This window comes from Nomascus leucogenys, chromosome 2 (assembly GCF_006542625.1).
Source record: "Nomascus leucogenys isolate Asia chromosome 2, Asia_NLE_v1, whole genome shotgun sequence".
In the NCBI taxonomy this organism is placed as follows: Eukaryota; Metazoa; Chordata; class Mammalia; order Primates; family Hylobatidae; genus Nomascus; species Nomascus leucogenys.
The window spans coordinates 75,651,268-75,663,565 of record NC_044382.1 but is presented as its reverse complement, the minus strand read 5'-3'; the positions used below and the strand labels follow the sequence as shown (position 1 = coordinate 75,663,565).

At 52.3% G+C, this 12,298-nt stretch overlaps 1 protein-coding gene across 2 annotated transcripts; it reads left to right on the top strand.

The window, feature by feature from the left end:
- Nucleotides 1-535: 535 nt before the first annotated feature.
- Nucleotides 536-12,128, top strand: ZNF771 (zinc finger protein 771). 2 transcript variants are annotated; one of them, XM_030798471.1, is made up of 3 exons: nucleotides 536-618; nucleotides 1,294-1,443; nucleotides 11,082-12,128. In XM_030798471.1, exons 2-3 carry the CDS (start codon nucleotides 1,303-1,305, stop codon nucleotides 11,892-11,894), a joined length of 954 nt encoding a protein of 317 aa, XP_030654331.1. In that variant the 5' UTR covers nucleotides 536-618; nucleotides 1,294-1,302; the 3' UTR covers nucleotides 11,895-12,128. The 2 variants fall into 2 exon arrangements, with proteins under 2 accessions (XP_030654331.1, XP_030654325.1); XM_030798465.1 differs by having other exon boundaries at nucleotides 549-918.
- Nucleotides 12,129-12,298: the final 170 nt, after the last annotated feature.

Sequence of the window (12,298 nt, the reverse complement as noted above, 5' to 3'; positions counted from 1 at the left end):
CAGGATGGTCTGTATCTCCTGACCTCGTGATCCGCCCGCCTCGGCCTCCTGAAGTGCTGGGATTACAGGCGTGAGCCACCGCGCCCGTCCGAAACGATTTTTTAAAAGTAAAAATACCCTACGGGCCAAACAAGGTACCCCTGTGGACTGGATTTAGCTTTGGGCTGTTGTTCACCTAGGCTACTGGTTGTCAGGGATGCTATGACATCCTTATTGTGTAACTTAGGCAAATCAGTTTACCTCCCTGAACTTTAGTGAGCTCATCTGTAAAATGGATCAGGACCCAGACGCTGAACAGCGCTGGCGCATGGTAAGCACCCCACGCAAGACGCGACAGCGGTAGCTTGGGTGGATGTTGAATTGGTTAGGATGTATTCAAGGAGCAAGATATCCCAGAGGCCAGCGGAATAGGCGACGCCAAGAAAGAAGGAGAAAAGACGGCAGAGGAGATAAAGAAGGAATGGAAGAAGTGAGGAGGCAACAGGGTCCGCCCTCCAGGCGGGGCGCCAGCGAGAGGCCCAGGCCGGGGCGGGAGCGCACGTGGCCTATTTCGGGCGGAGCAGAGGCACTGGGCGCAGCGGAGACCTCCGAGCCGGCCCCAGGAGACGGGCCGCGAGGGTAGGTTGGAACTCAGCTGCAAGGACCTTGAACGCCGGGCTGGGGCGGCTCCAGGTGCTTGGGAGTCTGGGGGACTCCGGAGGACGCCAGGTCTGAGCTCGCCGCCCTCTCCGAGCCGTTTGGGCCGGACGCCTGGGTCCTTCGGGCTCCGCCCCAGGGGGGTGGGGCTATATGCTCGGACCAATGACCGGCCGTGCCTGCGGCCCCGCCCCCTCCCCGCCCCCGGAGCCGCGGCCTCGCTGAGTGCCCAACCGCCCGGTGCCCAGGCCTGGGGCACCGCGAGCGCCGAACCTTCTGCTGGTGAGTGCGCACCCCCTCCCCGGGGTTTCCGCCCCGATCCCGCCTCCAGCCCGTGCCCCAGAGCTCCAGGTCGCCGACCCGGGCGCTGGGGAGTGACTCAGCGTAAGGATGGTGGCGACTTGCGGGGGCTGGAGATTCGAACTGTTCAAGGCCTTGAATGCCGGGATGAGTGGGGTGAACGGGAGCCCTCGGAGCTGGTTACGGGGCTGTGCCAGAGCGTGGGGCCGGGCTGGCGTGGACGGGAGAGGACCAAGTTCGGAGACCAGGGCAGGGCGGGAGAAGCCAGGGCTGCACCGCCTTGCTGGGCCACGTCCAGGGCCACGGTGGGGGGTGGGGGGGCGGGTCCTGAGCTTCTGATCCAGCTCCCCGCCTCAGGACACCAAGATGCCTGGTGAACAGCAGGCAGAGGAAGAGGAGGAGGAAGAGATGCAGGAGGAGATGGTGCTGCTGGTGAAGGGTGAGGAGGATGAGGGTGAGGAGAAGTATGAGGTGGTGAAACTCAAGATCCCCATGGACAACAAGGAGGTATGTGTCACACACACCCTGGGGCCCACTGTCCCCAAACCTGGTCCAGGCCCAGCCTCCCTCAGATAGAAGCCAGGGATCTTGCCCCTACTTTTCCCAGAATCTCAGATCTAAAACCTCAGGATTGGCCCATCCTTCTGCCCCACTGCCTGGGCTTCCATCATACAAAAGTCATGCCTACTGTCCCAGCCTTCCTGCTGGGTGCAGGAGATTAAACTTCGTCCTTGGATCCCCTATGGAGCTTGATGTTAGACTGAAGGGTAACCACACAGTTAGAATCCCGTGTGATGGCTGCAGGTACAAGATGAAGCCTAGAAGTGGGAACTTAACTCAGATTTAGAGGTCGGGGAAAGGTCAGGTTAGTTCAACAGCAACAGTAACAATAGGTAACCCTTGCCTAGCATTTTCTGTGTGCCAGGCACTGTTCTAAGCACCTCAATTCTATGATGTCGGTAGCATTTATTCCATTTTACAGATGAGGAGACTGAGGCCCAGGGCAGTTTGATAACTGGCCACAGGTCTCAAAGTTAGTAAAAGGATGGCTTATGTGAGACTAGTAGGAGTCTGGGGTCGGAAGTGGGGTGATGCACCCAGGCAGAGGAAATGGCTCTTTTATTATTATTGTTGTTATTGTTTGAGACAGGGTCTCATTCAGTCACCCAAGCTGGAGTGCAGTACAGCTCACTGCAGCCTTGACTTCCCTGGGCTCAGGTGATCCTCCCACCTCAGCCTCCCGAGTAGCTGGGACTACAGGCATGCACCACTACACCTGGCTAATTTTTTTTGTTTTGTTTTGAGACAGAGTTTCGCTCTGTTGCCCAGGCTGGAGTGCAGTGGCACGATCTCGGCTCACTGCAAGCTCCACCTCCCGGGTTCAAGTGGTTCTCCTGCTTCAGCCTTCCAAGAAGCTGGGATTACAGGCATGTGCCACCACGCCCGGCTAATTTTTTGTATTTTCAGTAGAGTTGGGGTTTTGCCATGTTGGCCAGACTGGTCTCAAACTCCTGAGTTCAGGTGATCCTCCCACCTCAGCCTCCCAAAGTGCTGGGATTATAGGTGTGAGCCACTGCATCCAGCCAGAAATGGCCCTTATAGAGGCTCAGACGAGTGAGTAGTGCACTGCAGCAGTGAGGGTGGGTGGTTTGGTCATGCTGTAGTGTGGATGAGTGGGGGTAGTTGGCAGGCCACACAGGGAGTCTGGCTTTTATTCTGAGGGTATTTGAAGGTTTTGAGATCAGAATATGAGTTAAATTTCCCCCCGGAGACCCTAACTGCCACCAGATACGTTTCCGCTTCACAGAACCCCAGAGGACTCTGTCTGCCCCCAGCCCGAGCAGCCCTGAGTCCCAGCAGAGGGCTTGGCTCCAGGGACCCAGCTTGCAGGGGCCGGGACTCGATTCTTCCTGCCCAGGAGCCAGTTCCCAAGGAAAGAATGCTCTGCTGCCCCCTAGTGGGCCCGGTGGGTGCTGGGGGAGGGGACTAGCTCCTCAGGCCTCCTCTTTGAGTCTAGTAACTATCTGGTTGTGTTTGTTGCGGGCCCCCTTGGCCCATTATACAGCTCTGCCTGCCTCTTCTGGCCCTGTGATTGCCTGATCTCCACCTTTGGCCTCTAAGTTACAAACACAGGCTCCAGAGCTTAGGGTGGACTTCCAGCTCCATCACTTACCCGCTGTGTGACCTTGGGCAAGTTTCCTAACCGCTTCACGCCTCAGTTTCCTCATTTGTAAAAGGGAAATTATAACAGCACCTACATCTTGGAGTTGTGAGGAATGAATGAGTCAACACATGCACAGTGTTAGAACTGTGTCTGGCACAAAATAAACACGGAAATAGTTGCTGTTACATTTATTCTTCTCCCCAAAGCTCGGGACCTTGGGCAAGGTCATCCTTTTCGAGATTTTTCAACTTTTTTTTTTTTTTTTTTTGAGACGGAGCCTCACTATGTCACCCAGGCTGGAGTGCAGTGGCGCAATCTTGGTTCACTGCACCTCCACCTCCCGGGTTCACGCCATTCTCCTGCCTCAGTCTCCTGAGTAGCTGGGATTACAGGTGCACACTACCACGCCCAGCTAATTTTTGTATTTTTAGTAGAGATGGGGTTTCACCATATTGGTCAGGCTGGTCTCGAACTCCTGACCTTGTGATCCGCCCGCCTTGGCCTCCTAAAGTGTTGGGATTACAGGCACGAGCCACTGCGCCTGGCTCAGCTCATTTTTATCAAAGGCCTGGGCTGAACCATGAGAACTGGGGTTGATCAGGGAAGTGAATGTGGGAGCACAGAGGATTGAAGGCAAACGACTCAAGGCAGTGGGGAAGGCTTCCCAGAGGAGATGATTTTTGACTTGGGCCTTGAAGGCTTTGCAGGGGTTTGGCACATGGAGGAGGAGGAAGGGCATTCCAGGAGGAGGAAACAGCAAAAGCAAAGACTCAGAGGAAATGAGACTGGAAAGGCAGTTGGGGGACAGAGGGGCCTTGCAAGCTAGGGCAGGACGTACTGTGTTAGGTTCTGTGGCACCATAAGAAGCCTTAAATCATGGGAAGAGCCAGGCGTGGTGGCCCACGCCTGTAATCCTAGCACTTTGGAAAGCCAAGGCTGGAGGATCACTTCAGCCCAGGAGTTCAATTCCTCCCTGGGCAGCATAGGGAGACCTCATCTCTACAAAAAGAAAAAAAAAATGTTTAATTAGCTGGACATGGTGGCATGCCTGTAATCCTAGCTACTCTGGAGGCTGAATGAGCCCAGGAGTTCAAGGCTGCAGTGAGCCATGACTGCACCACTGTACACCAGCCTGGGCAACAGAGAGACACCCTGTCTCAAAAAACAAAAATAGGCCAGGCATGGTGGCTCATGCCTGTAATCCCAGCACTTTGGGAGGCTGAGGCGGGCAGATCACTTGAGGTCAGGAGTTCGAGACCAGCCTGGCCAACATGATGAAACCCCATCTCTACTAAAGATACAAAAATTAGCTGGGTGTGGTGGTGCCTGCCTGCAATCCCAGCTACTTGGGAGGCTGAGGCAGGAGAATCGCTTGAATCCGGGAGGCGGAGGTTGCAGTGAGCTGAGATTGCACCACTGCACTCCTGGGCAACAGAGCAAGATTCCATCTCAAAAAAAAAAAAAAAATCAGAGGAGGGACATGATTGGATTTTCTGTTTAGAAGAATTATTGGCTGCTACAGGGAGACCAGGCCAGGTAGGGCCTGCTCTAAGGTAGTAACAGCAATGATGAGGAAAAGGGGCCATTTGGGAACCTGGCTAGAGCCAAGCGGTATGTGCGGTGAAGGTCTGGCATGGCTAATCATGAAAGGCACACAGGGCTAGACTGTGAATGGTATCATGTAGCGGTCCTACCTCCACCGTTTATCAGCTTTTCTTTGGCTTTCTCATCTGTAAAATGGGGTAATAGAGTAAGACCCTTGAATGCCAGTCTGAGAAGTGTCATCGGGTGACTAGATTTGGAGGAGATGGGTGGAATTGAGGATTACGCACACATATCCCATGAACTGTTAGCACTGTGCCCAGAAGGGTGCTCAATCGTTAGCTTGCTGTGGGCCTTCCTGAGTCTCATTTCTCCATCTATGAAATGGTGACCTCGAAAGCGCCTTCCAGTGGTGACATTCAGTGAGTCCTAGCTATTGCCAGTCCTGTGGCCAGTCACTGTCCAGAAGGGCCTTAATTACGCTGCGTGCCGGGGCTGGAGTATTCTCCCTCTGCCATCGAAACCCAATCTATCTTTTAGAAAGATTTTCTCAGAGGGCTCCATGCACATCCAAACCTATCTTTCCCTGGCTCGAACCCTTGAGTGGTTTTCTGCTTCCCTCAGGGTGAGGTCTCAGCTCCTAAACTTGGCATTCAAAGCTCTTTACCATCTGACCTTATGCCATTCTGGCTTCATCCCCTCGACACCTATCCCATCCCCCCTTGTGGTCTCAGCCCACAAAGCCCTCTTCACCTTTGCTCCCTGCTTTCTCCAGGAGTAGCTCTTTTCTCTTCTAGATCAGTTTCTTAATTTTTAACATGCATACAGATCACCCAGGGGTCTTGTTAAAATGAGGATTTTAATTCAGTAAAATCTGGAGTGGGATTTGAGATTCTGCATTTGTAAAAAGTTCCCAGTGATGTTGATGTTGCTGGTCTGTGGACCACACATCCTCCAGCAAGGAACTAGAGGACAGTGGTTGTGTTTAATAGTTTGTACCAGAAAGAAGGAAGACTGTGACCACAAAAAGGGGCCAGGGGAGGGAGACAAGCTGTGTAAGTGGCCTCAAACTCTAGTCAGTGAGATTAGAATTGCATCATGGAGGCTGGGTGCGATGGCTCTTGCCTGTAATCCCAGCACTTTTAGAGGCCGAGGCAGGAGGATTGATTGAGCTCAAGAGTTCGAGACCAGCCTGGGCAACATGGCAAAACCGTGTCTCTACTGAAATACAAAAATTAGCCAGGTGTGGTGGCACACCCCTGTAGCGCCAGCTATTTGGGGGGTTGAGTCAGGAGGATTGCTTAAGCCTGGGAAGTCAAGGCTGCAGTGAGCCGTAATCATGCCACTGCATCCAGCCTGGGTGACACAGTGAGACCTTTTCTCAAAAAAAAAAAAAAAAAAAAAAAGAGAATAAAAAAAGAATTGCATGATGGTTAAGAGAATAGGTGTTCTGGAAAATGAGTAACTTCAGTTCAAACCCTGGCTCTGCCATTTATTAGCTGAATAGCCTTGTGTAGTCACTTAACTTCTGAGCCTTATATATAAAACAGGGCTAAGGTACCTAACCAAAGGCACGGTGAGAATTTAGAAAGAGATTACTGGTAAAAAGCACTTAGCACAGTTCCTGGCACATGGTGAGTGCCCAACAAGTGGGAGTTATTTTATTAATTAGAGAAGTAATGGCGAAGGAAGAAACTGGGATGTTTGCTCTGGTTAAAAAACATTTAAGCAGGAAGACAAAAATCACTTCTAATACCTGCATTATTATATTATTACACTACATTGTATGTTCACAGTAGCCTCCTGTTATAGTGCAAATACTATTTATTCTAATTTTTAAATCTTTTTTTTTTTTTTTTTTTTGAGACAGAGTCTTGCTCTTTCACCCAGGCCGGAGTGCAGTGGCGCTGTCTCGGCTCACTGCAAGCTCCGCCTCCTGGGTTCATGCCATTCTCCTGCCTCAGCCTCCTGAGTAGCTGGGACTACAGGGGCCCGCCACCGCACCCGGCTAATTTTTTGTATTTTTAGTAGAGACGGGGTTTCACCATGTTAGCCAGGATGGTCTTGATCTCCTGACCTCGTGATCTGCCCGCCTCGGCCTCCCAAAGTGCTGGGATTACAGGCGTGAGCCACCGCGCCCGGCCTAATTTTTAAATCTAATAGTTGTAGAATTTAAGGCATGCTTGGGCCATTAATGATCACCTAGTCTGGTATTTGCCAAGTTTCAGTCACATGTGTATTGCGCGTATATTGTACTCACATTATTTATTAATGCTTTTCTTCAAATAGATTCACATTGTTAAATAAATTTACCTTCATCTAAACAATAGTACTAATGAAATTGTGGGTTTCATGTGGTATCTTGTTTTTTTAATATTCGCGAAAATAAATGTGTAACAATTATAATGAGACTTTTTTAAAGTTTGCCCACATACCACCTCATACCTCATGCTGGGAAATTTTGGGGTTTTTTTCTTTTTTTAGAGACACGATCTCGCTGTGTCACCCAGGCTGGAGTGCAGTGGCACGTGATTGTAGCTCACTGCAGCCTTGAACTCTTGGGCTCAAGTGATCCTCCTTCCTCAGCCTACCAAGTTGTTGGGACTACAAGTGCACCCCACCACACCTGGCTAATTTTTCACTTTTTGTAGAGACGAGGTCTAACTGTGTTGCCCAGGCTGGTGTCCAACACCTGGCCTCAAGTAATCCTCCTTCCTTGGCCTCCCGAAGTGCTGAGATTACAGGTGTGAGTCACTGCATCTGGCCTCATACTGGGAATTTGATCTCACTTAGCCTACCTGGCCTTTCTCGGGACACTGGGGCAGAGGAGGATCTTAATGAGCTGGATTCAGCTCCTCTTACCAAGATTTTTCCTCGGGCATCCAAGGCCCCTTCTCCTGGGCTGGAGACATCAACAGCACTTGTATGGAGAATTTCTTTTTCAGAAGTCAGTGAACTCAGCATGAGGAAGCCCTCAGGCTGTCCAAAGTCACCTGAAAGAGGGTGCCAAGGAAAAACGGGCCAGAAAAATGTAGATCTGATGAGACAAGTTCTCTCCACAGTGGCTGATGTATTGAAATAAACCAACAGATTTCAAAACCAGGGCAAGACTGGAAAATGTGACCTTGAATTCAGATGGTGCCAAACATACTGTGGGGAGTTTCTCCATTTAAAGTATCAAGTTGTATTTTAACCTTGAATCCCTCTTGGAGTGTGCCAGGGACGTGGAATCCAGCCTCTGTCACATCTTGGTCATGTGAGTTCAGAACAGTGTAGCCTGAAGGACGGCATGGTCTCATGGGCACCCTGAGTCCATCCTGGCTCCCACTGGCCATGTGAATTTCATCGCCCTCAGCCTCAGCTTTCTCAGCTATCAAAAGAGAGAACACCCAGCTCAAGGCGGGAGACAGGAGGATTTAATACAATAACATACATACTGTTGTCAAAGCTTAATACTTGCTTATTGATTGTTGCTATTGTTATCAGTATAGATACTATTTAAAGCAGATTTCTCTTGGTCACTAATTTTCCAAATTGCCCTGTTTTCTAATTTTTTTTTTTTTTCGACGGAGTCTTGCTCTGTTGCCCAGGCTGGAGTGCAGTGGCACATCTCCGCTCACTGCAAGCTCCGCCTCCTGGGTTCATGCCATTCTCCTGCCTCAGCCTCCCGCATAGCTGGGACTACAGGCACCAGGCACCATGCCTGGCTAATTTTTTTATTTTTTTAGTAGAGATGGGGTTTCACCGTGTTAGCCAGGATGGTCTCGATCTCCTGACCTTGTGATCTGCCCGCCTCGGCCTCCCAAAGTGCTGGAATTACAGGCGTGAGCCACCGCGCCCCGGCTTTTTTTTTTTTTTTTTTTTGAGATGGAATCTCACTCTGTTCCCCAGGCTGGAGTGCGGTGGCATGATCTCAGCTCACTGCAACCTCTGCTTCCTGGGTTCAAGTGATTCTCCTCCCTCAGCCTCCCGAGTAGCTGGGATTACAGGCATGAGCCACCACATCCGGCTGATTTTTGTATTTTTAGTACAGACAGGGTTTCACCATGTTGGCCAGGCTGGTCTTGAACTCCTGACCTCAAGTGATCCGCCCACCTCGGTCTCCCAAAGTGCTGGGATTACAGGTGTGAGCCACCACGCCTGGCTTGTTTTCTAATTTCTGAGTTGGTTACCACAAAGCCACTACCTTTTGACAAACTATCTTGAAGGCCTTGAAGTTGCCCTCCTACAGCTTCAGAAAGAGAAGGCCCTACTATTTTCTGCTGTCACCCTCTTTTTTTTTTTTTTTTTTTGAGATGGAGTCTCGCTCTGTCACCCAGGCTGGAGGCAGTGGCGCAACCTCGGCTCACTGTAACCTCTACCTCTTGGGTTCAAGCAGTTCCCTGCCTCAGCCTCCCGAGTAGCTGGGATTACAGGTGTCTGCCACCACACCCAGCTAATTTTTGTATTTTTAGTAGAGACAGGGTTTCAACATCTTGGCCAGGCTGGGCTCGAACTCCTGACCTCGTGATCCACCTGCCTCGGCCTCCCAAAATGCTGGTATTACAGGCGTGAGCCACTGCACCTGGCCTTGCTGTCCCTCTCTCTTAACCTGTCTCCCCATCTGTAAAATGGGGATGATGATAATTACCTCGTGGAGATCGAATATGGGAGAAGCTGATACTGTCTTGTCCTTAATATGCCCCAGGTACTTCATTTGGTTATGAATTAATTGCTTGGCCACAGTAGATACTTAACATCAGTTTTGCTGGGGTTTTGAGCATTCTCTTTTCTAAGAAGGGAGCAATATGCCCTCAATACTCTTCACTGTTAATCCAGAATGTTTTCCCCTCATGTGCCTCTTAGAAGGCATTTCTTTCCTTTTTCTGATTTTTATCTCTAGAAGGCCAGAGCTTGTGAAACTGGCTCATTTTCAGATTTTTTCATTTCAGACCTCAGAATAACATTTGGCTTTTACCCTTGCCTTTTTCTTTACTGCTTAAAAAATAATAGGTGTTTGCTATTCAAAGCTGATTAAGAGCCTGGACTTGGTCCTGGCCTGGCTTCCAGGATGCCCCTCTCCTGCTCTCCTCCCTCCCTGGCTTCTCCCCATCTTGCTGCCCTAGGTTCTCTCTGCCCATCCCCTGGATGATCTCATCCACTCATTCTAAAGGCTTTATAAGCCATCTATAGGTTGACAGCTTCTCAATTAACATCTCCAGTTTAGGTCTCGCTTCTGAGCTCCAGATATGTCAAGAAGCTGTGACACCATCCAAAACAGATCTCCCCTCTCAACTTGCTCCTCCCACCGTCCTCATCTCTGTAAATGGCAACTCCACCTTTGCAGTTGCTAAGCTCAAAAACCTTTAAGTCATTTTGATCTCTTTTTCTTCACACCTCATATCTAATCTCTTATTAAATCTGTTGTCTCACACTGCAAATAGATCCAGAAGCCAATCACTTCTCACCACCTCCACCATCCACTGCCCACTTCTGTCACCTGGGTATGAGCCACTATCTTCTCTTGCCAGGTGGCTGTAGTGGCCTCCTCACTGGGCTTCTGCTTCTGTTCTCTCCAACTCCTTCATTTGGTTTTCAACTCCAGTAGCCTGAGGGAGCCTTTTTAAATGTGTAGGATATGGTCACTTCCCTGCTCAAAGCCCTCTGACATCTCCTCTTACAGTTCCCTGTCTCCTTTATGTTAAAAGCCAGAGCCAGGCACAGTGGTATGTTCCTGTAACTCCAGCTACTCAGAAGGCTGAGTCAGGAGGAACTGCTTCAGCCAGGAGGTTCCGGACCAAGCCTGGGCCACGGCAAGACCCTGTCTCTTAAAAAAAAAAAAAAGCCAAATATAACAAATACAAGGCCCTATATGCCAAGAGACCTCCTCCACCACTACATCTGTGACTCCCCCCATCATGCATTCTGCTTTAAACCAATTTTTCTTGCCATTTCTGGAACAGCAGGCAACTCCCGCCTCTGCGCCTTGCCATTCCCTCTGCAGTGCTCCTCAGAGGGCTATCCACGTAGCCTGCTCTGTCACCTCCTTTAAGTCTTTGCTCATGTTATCATATCGGTAAAGTGTCTTGACAACCCTGTTTAAATCTGTAGCATCCCCAATACCAGCATTCCTTATCCATTATTCCTGAAAGCAGGAATTTCTTAATGCTTTTTATTTAATGCGGAATCCCCGTGCCTAGAACAGTCTAGGACACTGCATGCCCTCAGTAAATATTGGTTGAATTAATAAAAATAGCTAGAACGCCACTGGGCTTTGTGATGTGTGCCTTACGCGCATTATCTCACTGGATGCGCACAGCCATCCTGCGAGGCAGCACCGTGGCCTTTCCTATTTCATAGATGGGGAACTGAGGCTCACAGACGGAGCAGCCTGTGGAGACCCAGGTCTCTGGCTCCGGGGCCTGCCGCTAAGGGCTGACCTATCCCCCTTTCCCCGCAGGTCCCGGGCGAGGCGCCCGCGCCGTCCGCCGACCCGGCGCGTCCCCATGCGTGCCCCGACTGCGGCCGCGCCTTCGCGCGCCGCTCCACGCTGGCCAAGCACGCGCGCACGCACACGGGCGAACGGCCCTTCGCGTGCACCGAGTGCGGGCGGCGCTTCTCGCAGAAGTCGGCGCTGACCAAACATGGCCGCACGCACACGGGCGAGCGGCCTTACGAGTGCCCCGAGTGCGACAAGCGCTTCTCGGCCGCCTCGAACCTGCGGCAGCACCGGCGGCGGCACACTGGCGAGAAGCCGTACGCATGCGCGCACTGCGGCCGCCGCTTCGCGCAGAGCTCCAACTACGCACAGCACCTGCGCGTGCACACGGGCGAGAAGCCGTACGCGTGCCCGGACTGCGGACGCGCCTTTGGCGGCAGCTCGTGCCTGGCGCGCCACCGACGCACGCACACGGGCGAGCGGCCCTACGCTTGCGCCGACTGCGGCACGCGCTTCGCTCAGAGCTCGGCGCTGGCCAAGCACCGGCGCGTGCACACGGGCGAGAAGCCGCACCGCTGCGCTGTGTGCGGCCGTCGCTTCGGCCACCGCTCCAACCTGGCGGAGCACGCGCGCACGCACACAGGAGAGCGGCCCTACCCCTGCGCCGAGTGCGGCCGCCGCTTCCGCCTAAGCTCGCACTTCATTCGCCACCGACGCGCGCACATGCGGCGCCGCCTGTATATCTGCGCCGGCTGCGGCAGGGACTTCAAGCTGCCTCCTGGCGCGACGGCCGCCACTGCCACCGAGCGCTGCCCGGAGTGCGAGGGCAGCTGAGTCCCGCAGGGCTGCGGAGGGGCGCGCTGGGGCTTCGACCTGGCTGCACTAACCCAGGCTCCTCCTGCGCCCCGGCCTCCGGGTCTGGGAAATTGAGGGGACGGCAGGCCCGGCTGCCCTGGAACTGGGAGACAGGGAGAATCCCCTGCCGGGGTCCCTGGAAACAGTGCTCACCCCACATCACTACATTCCCTCGGCCCGTGTTAGTGAATAAAGTATTATATCCTCACCCCACCCGTGCCTGTGAGTGAGGTGGGTGGGAGAGGAAGAAAGTTGGGGTTCTCCAGGCTCAGGTGCCAAGTGAGTTGTCAAGGAACCAAATGGGGATATAAACCTAAAAGGGGTTCCCGGCACCTCGGTTTGTGTGCCGGGGGTAGGAGGTGATCGCACACTTGGCCCTTGGT

Bases quoted from the DNA above. Each gene is read 5' to 3' on its own strand.
- ZNF771 (XM_030798471.1), top strand. From the start codon at position 1,303: ATGCCTGGTGAACAGCAGGCAGAGGAAGAGGAGGAGGAAGAGATGCAG. The intron at 1,444-11,081 runs GTATGTGTCACA...CTTTCCCCGCAG, and splicing joins TCCCCATGGACAACAAGGAG to GTCCCGGGCGAGGCGCCCGC.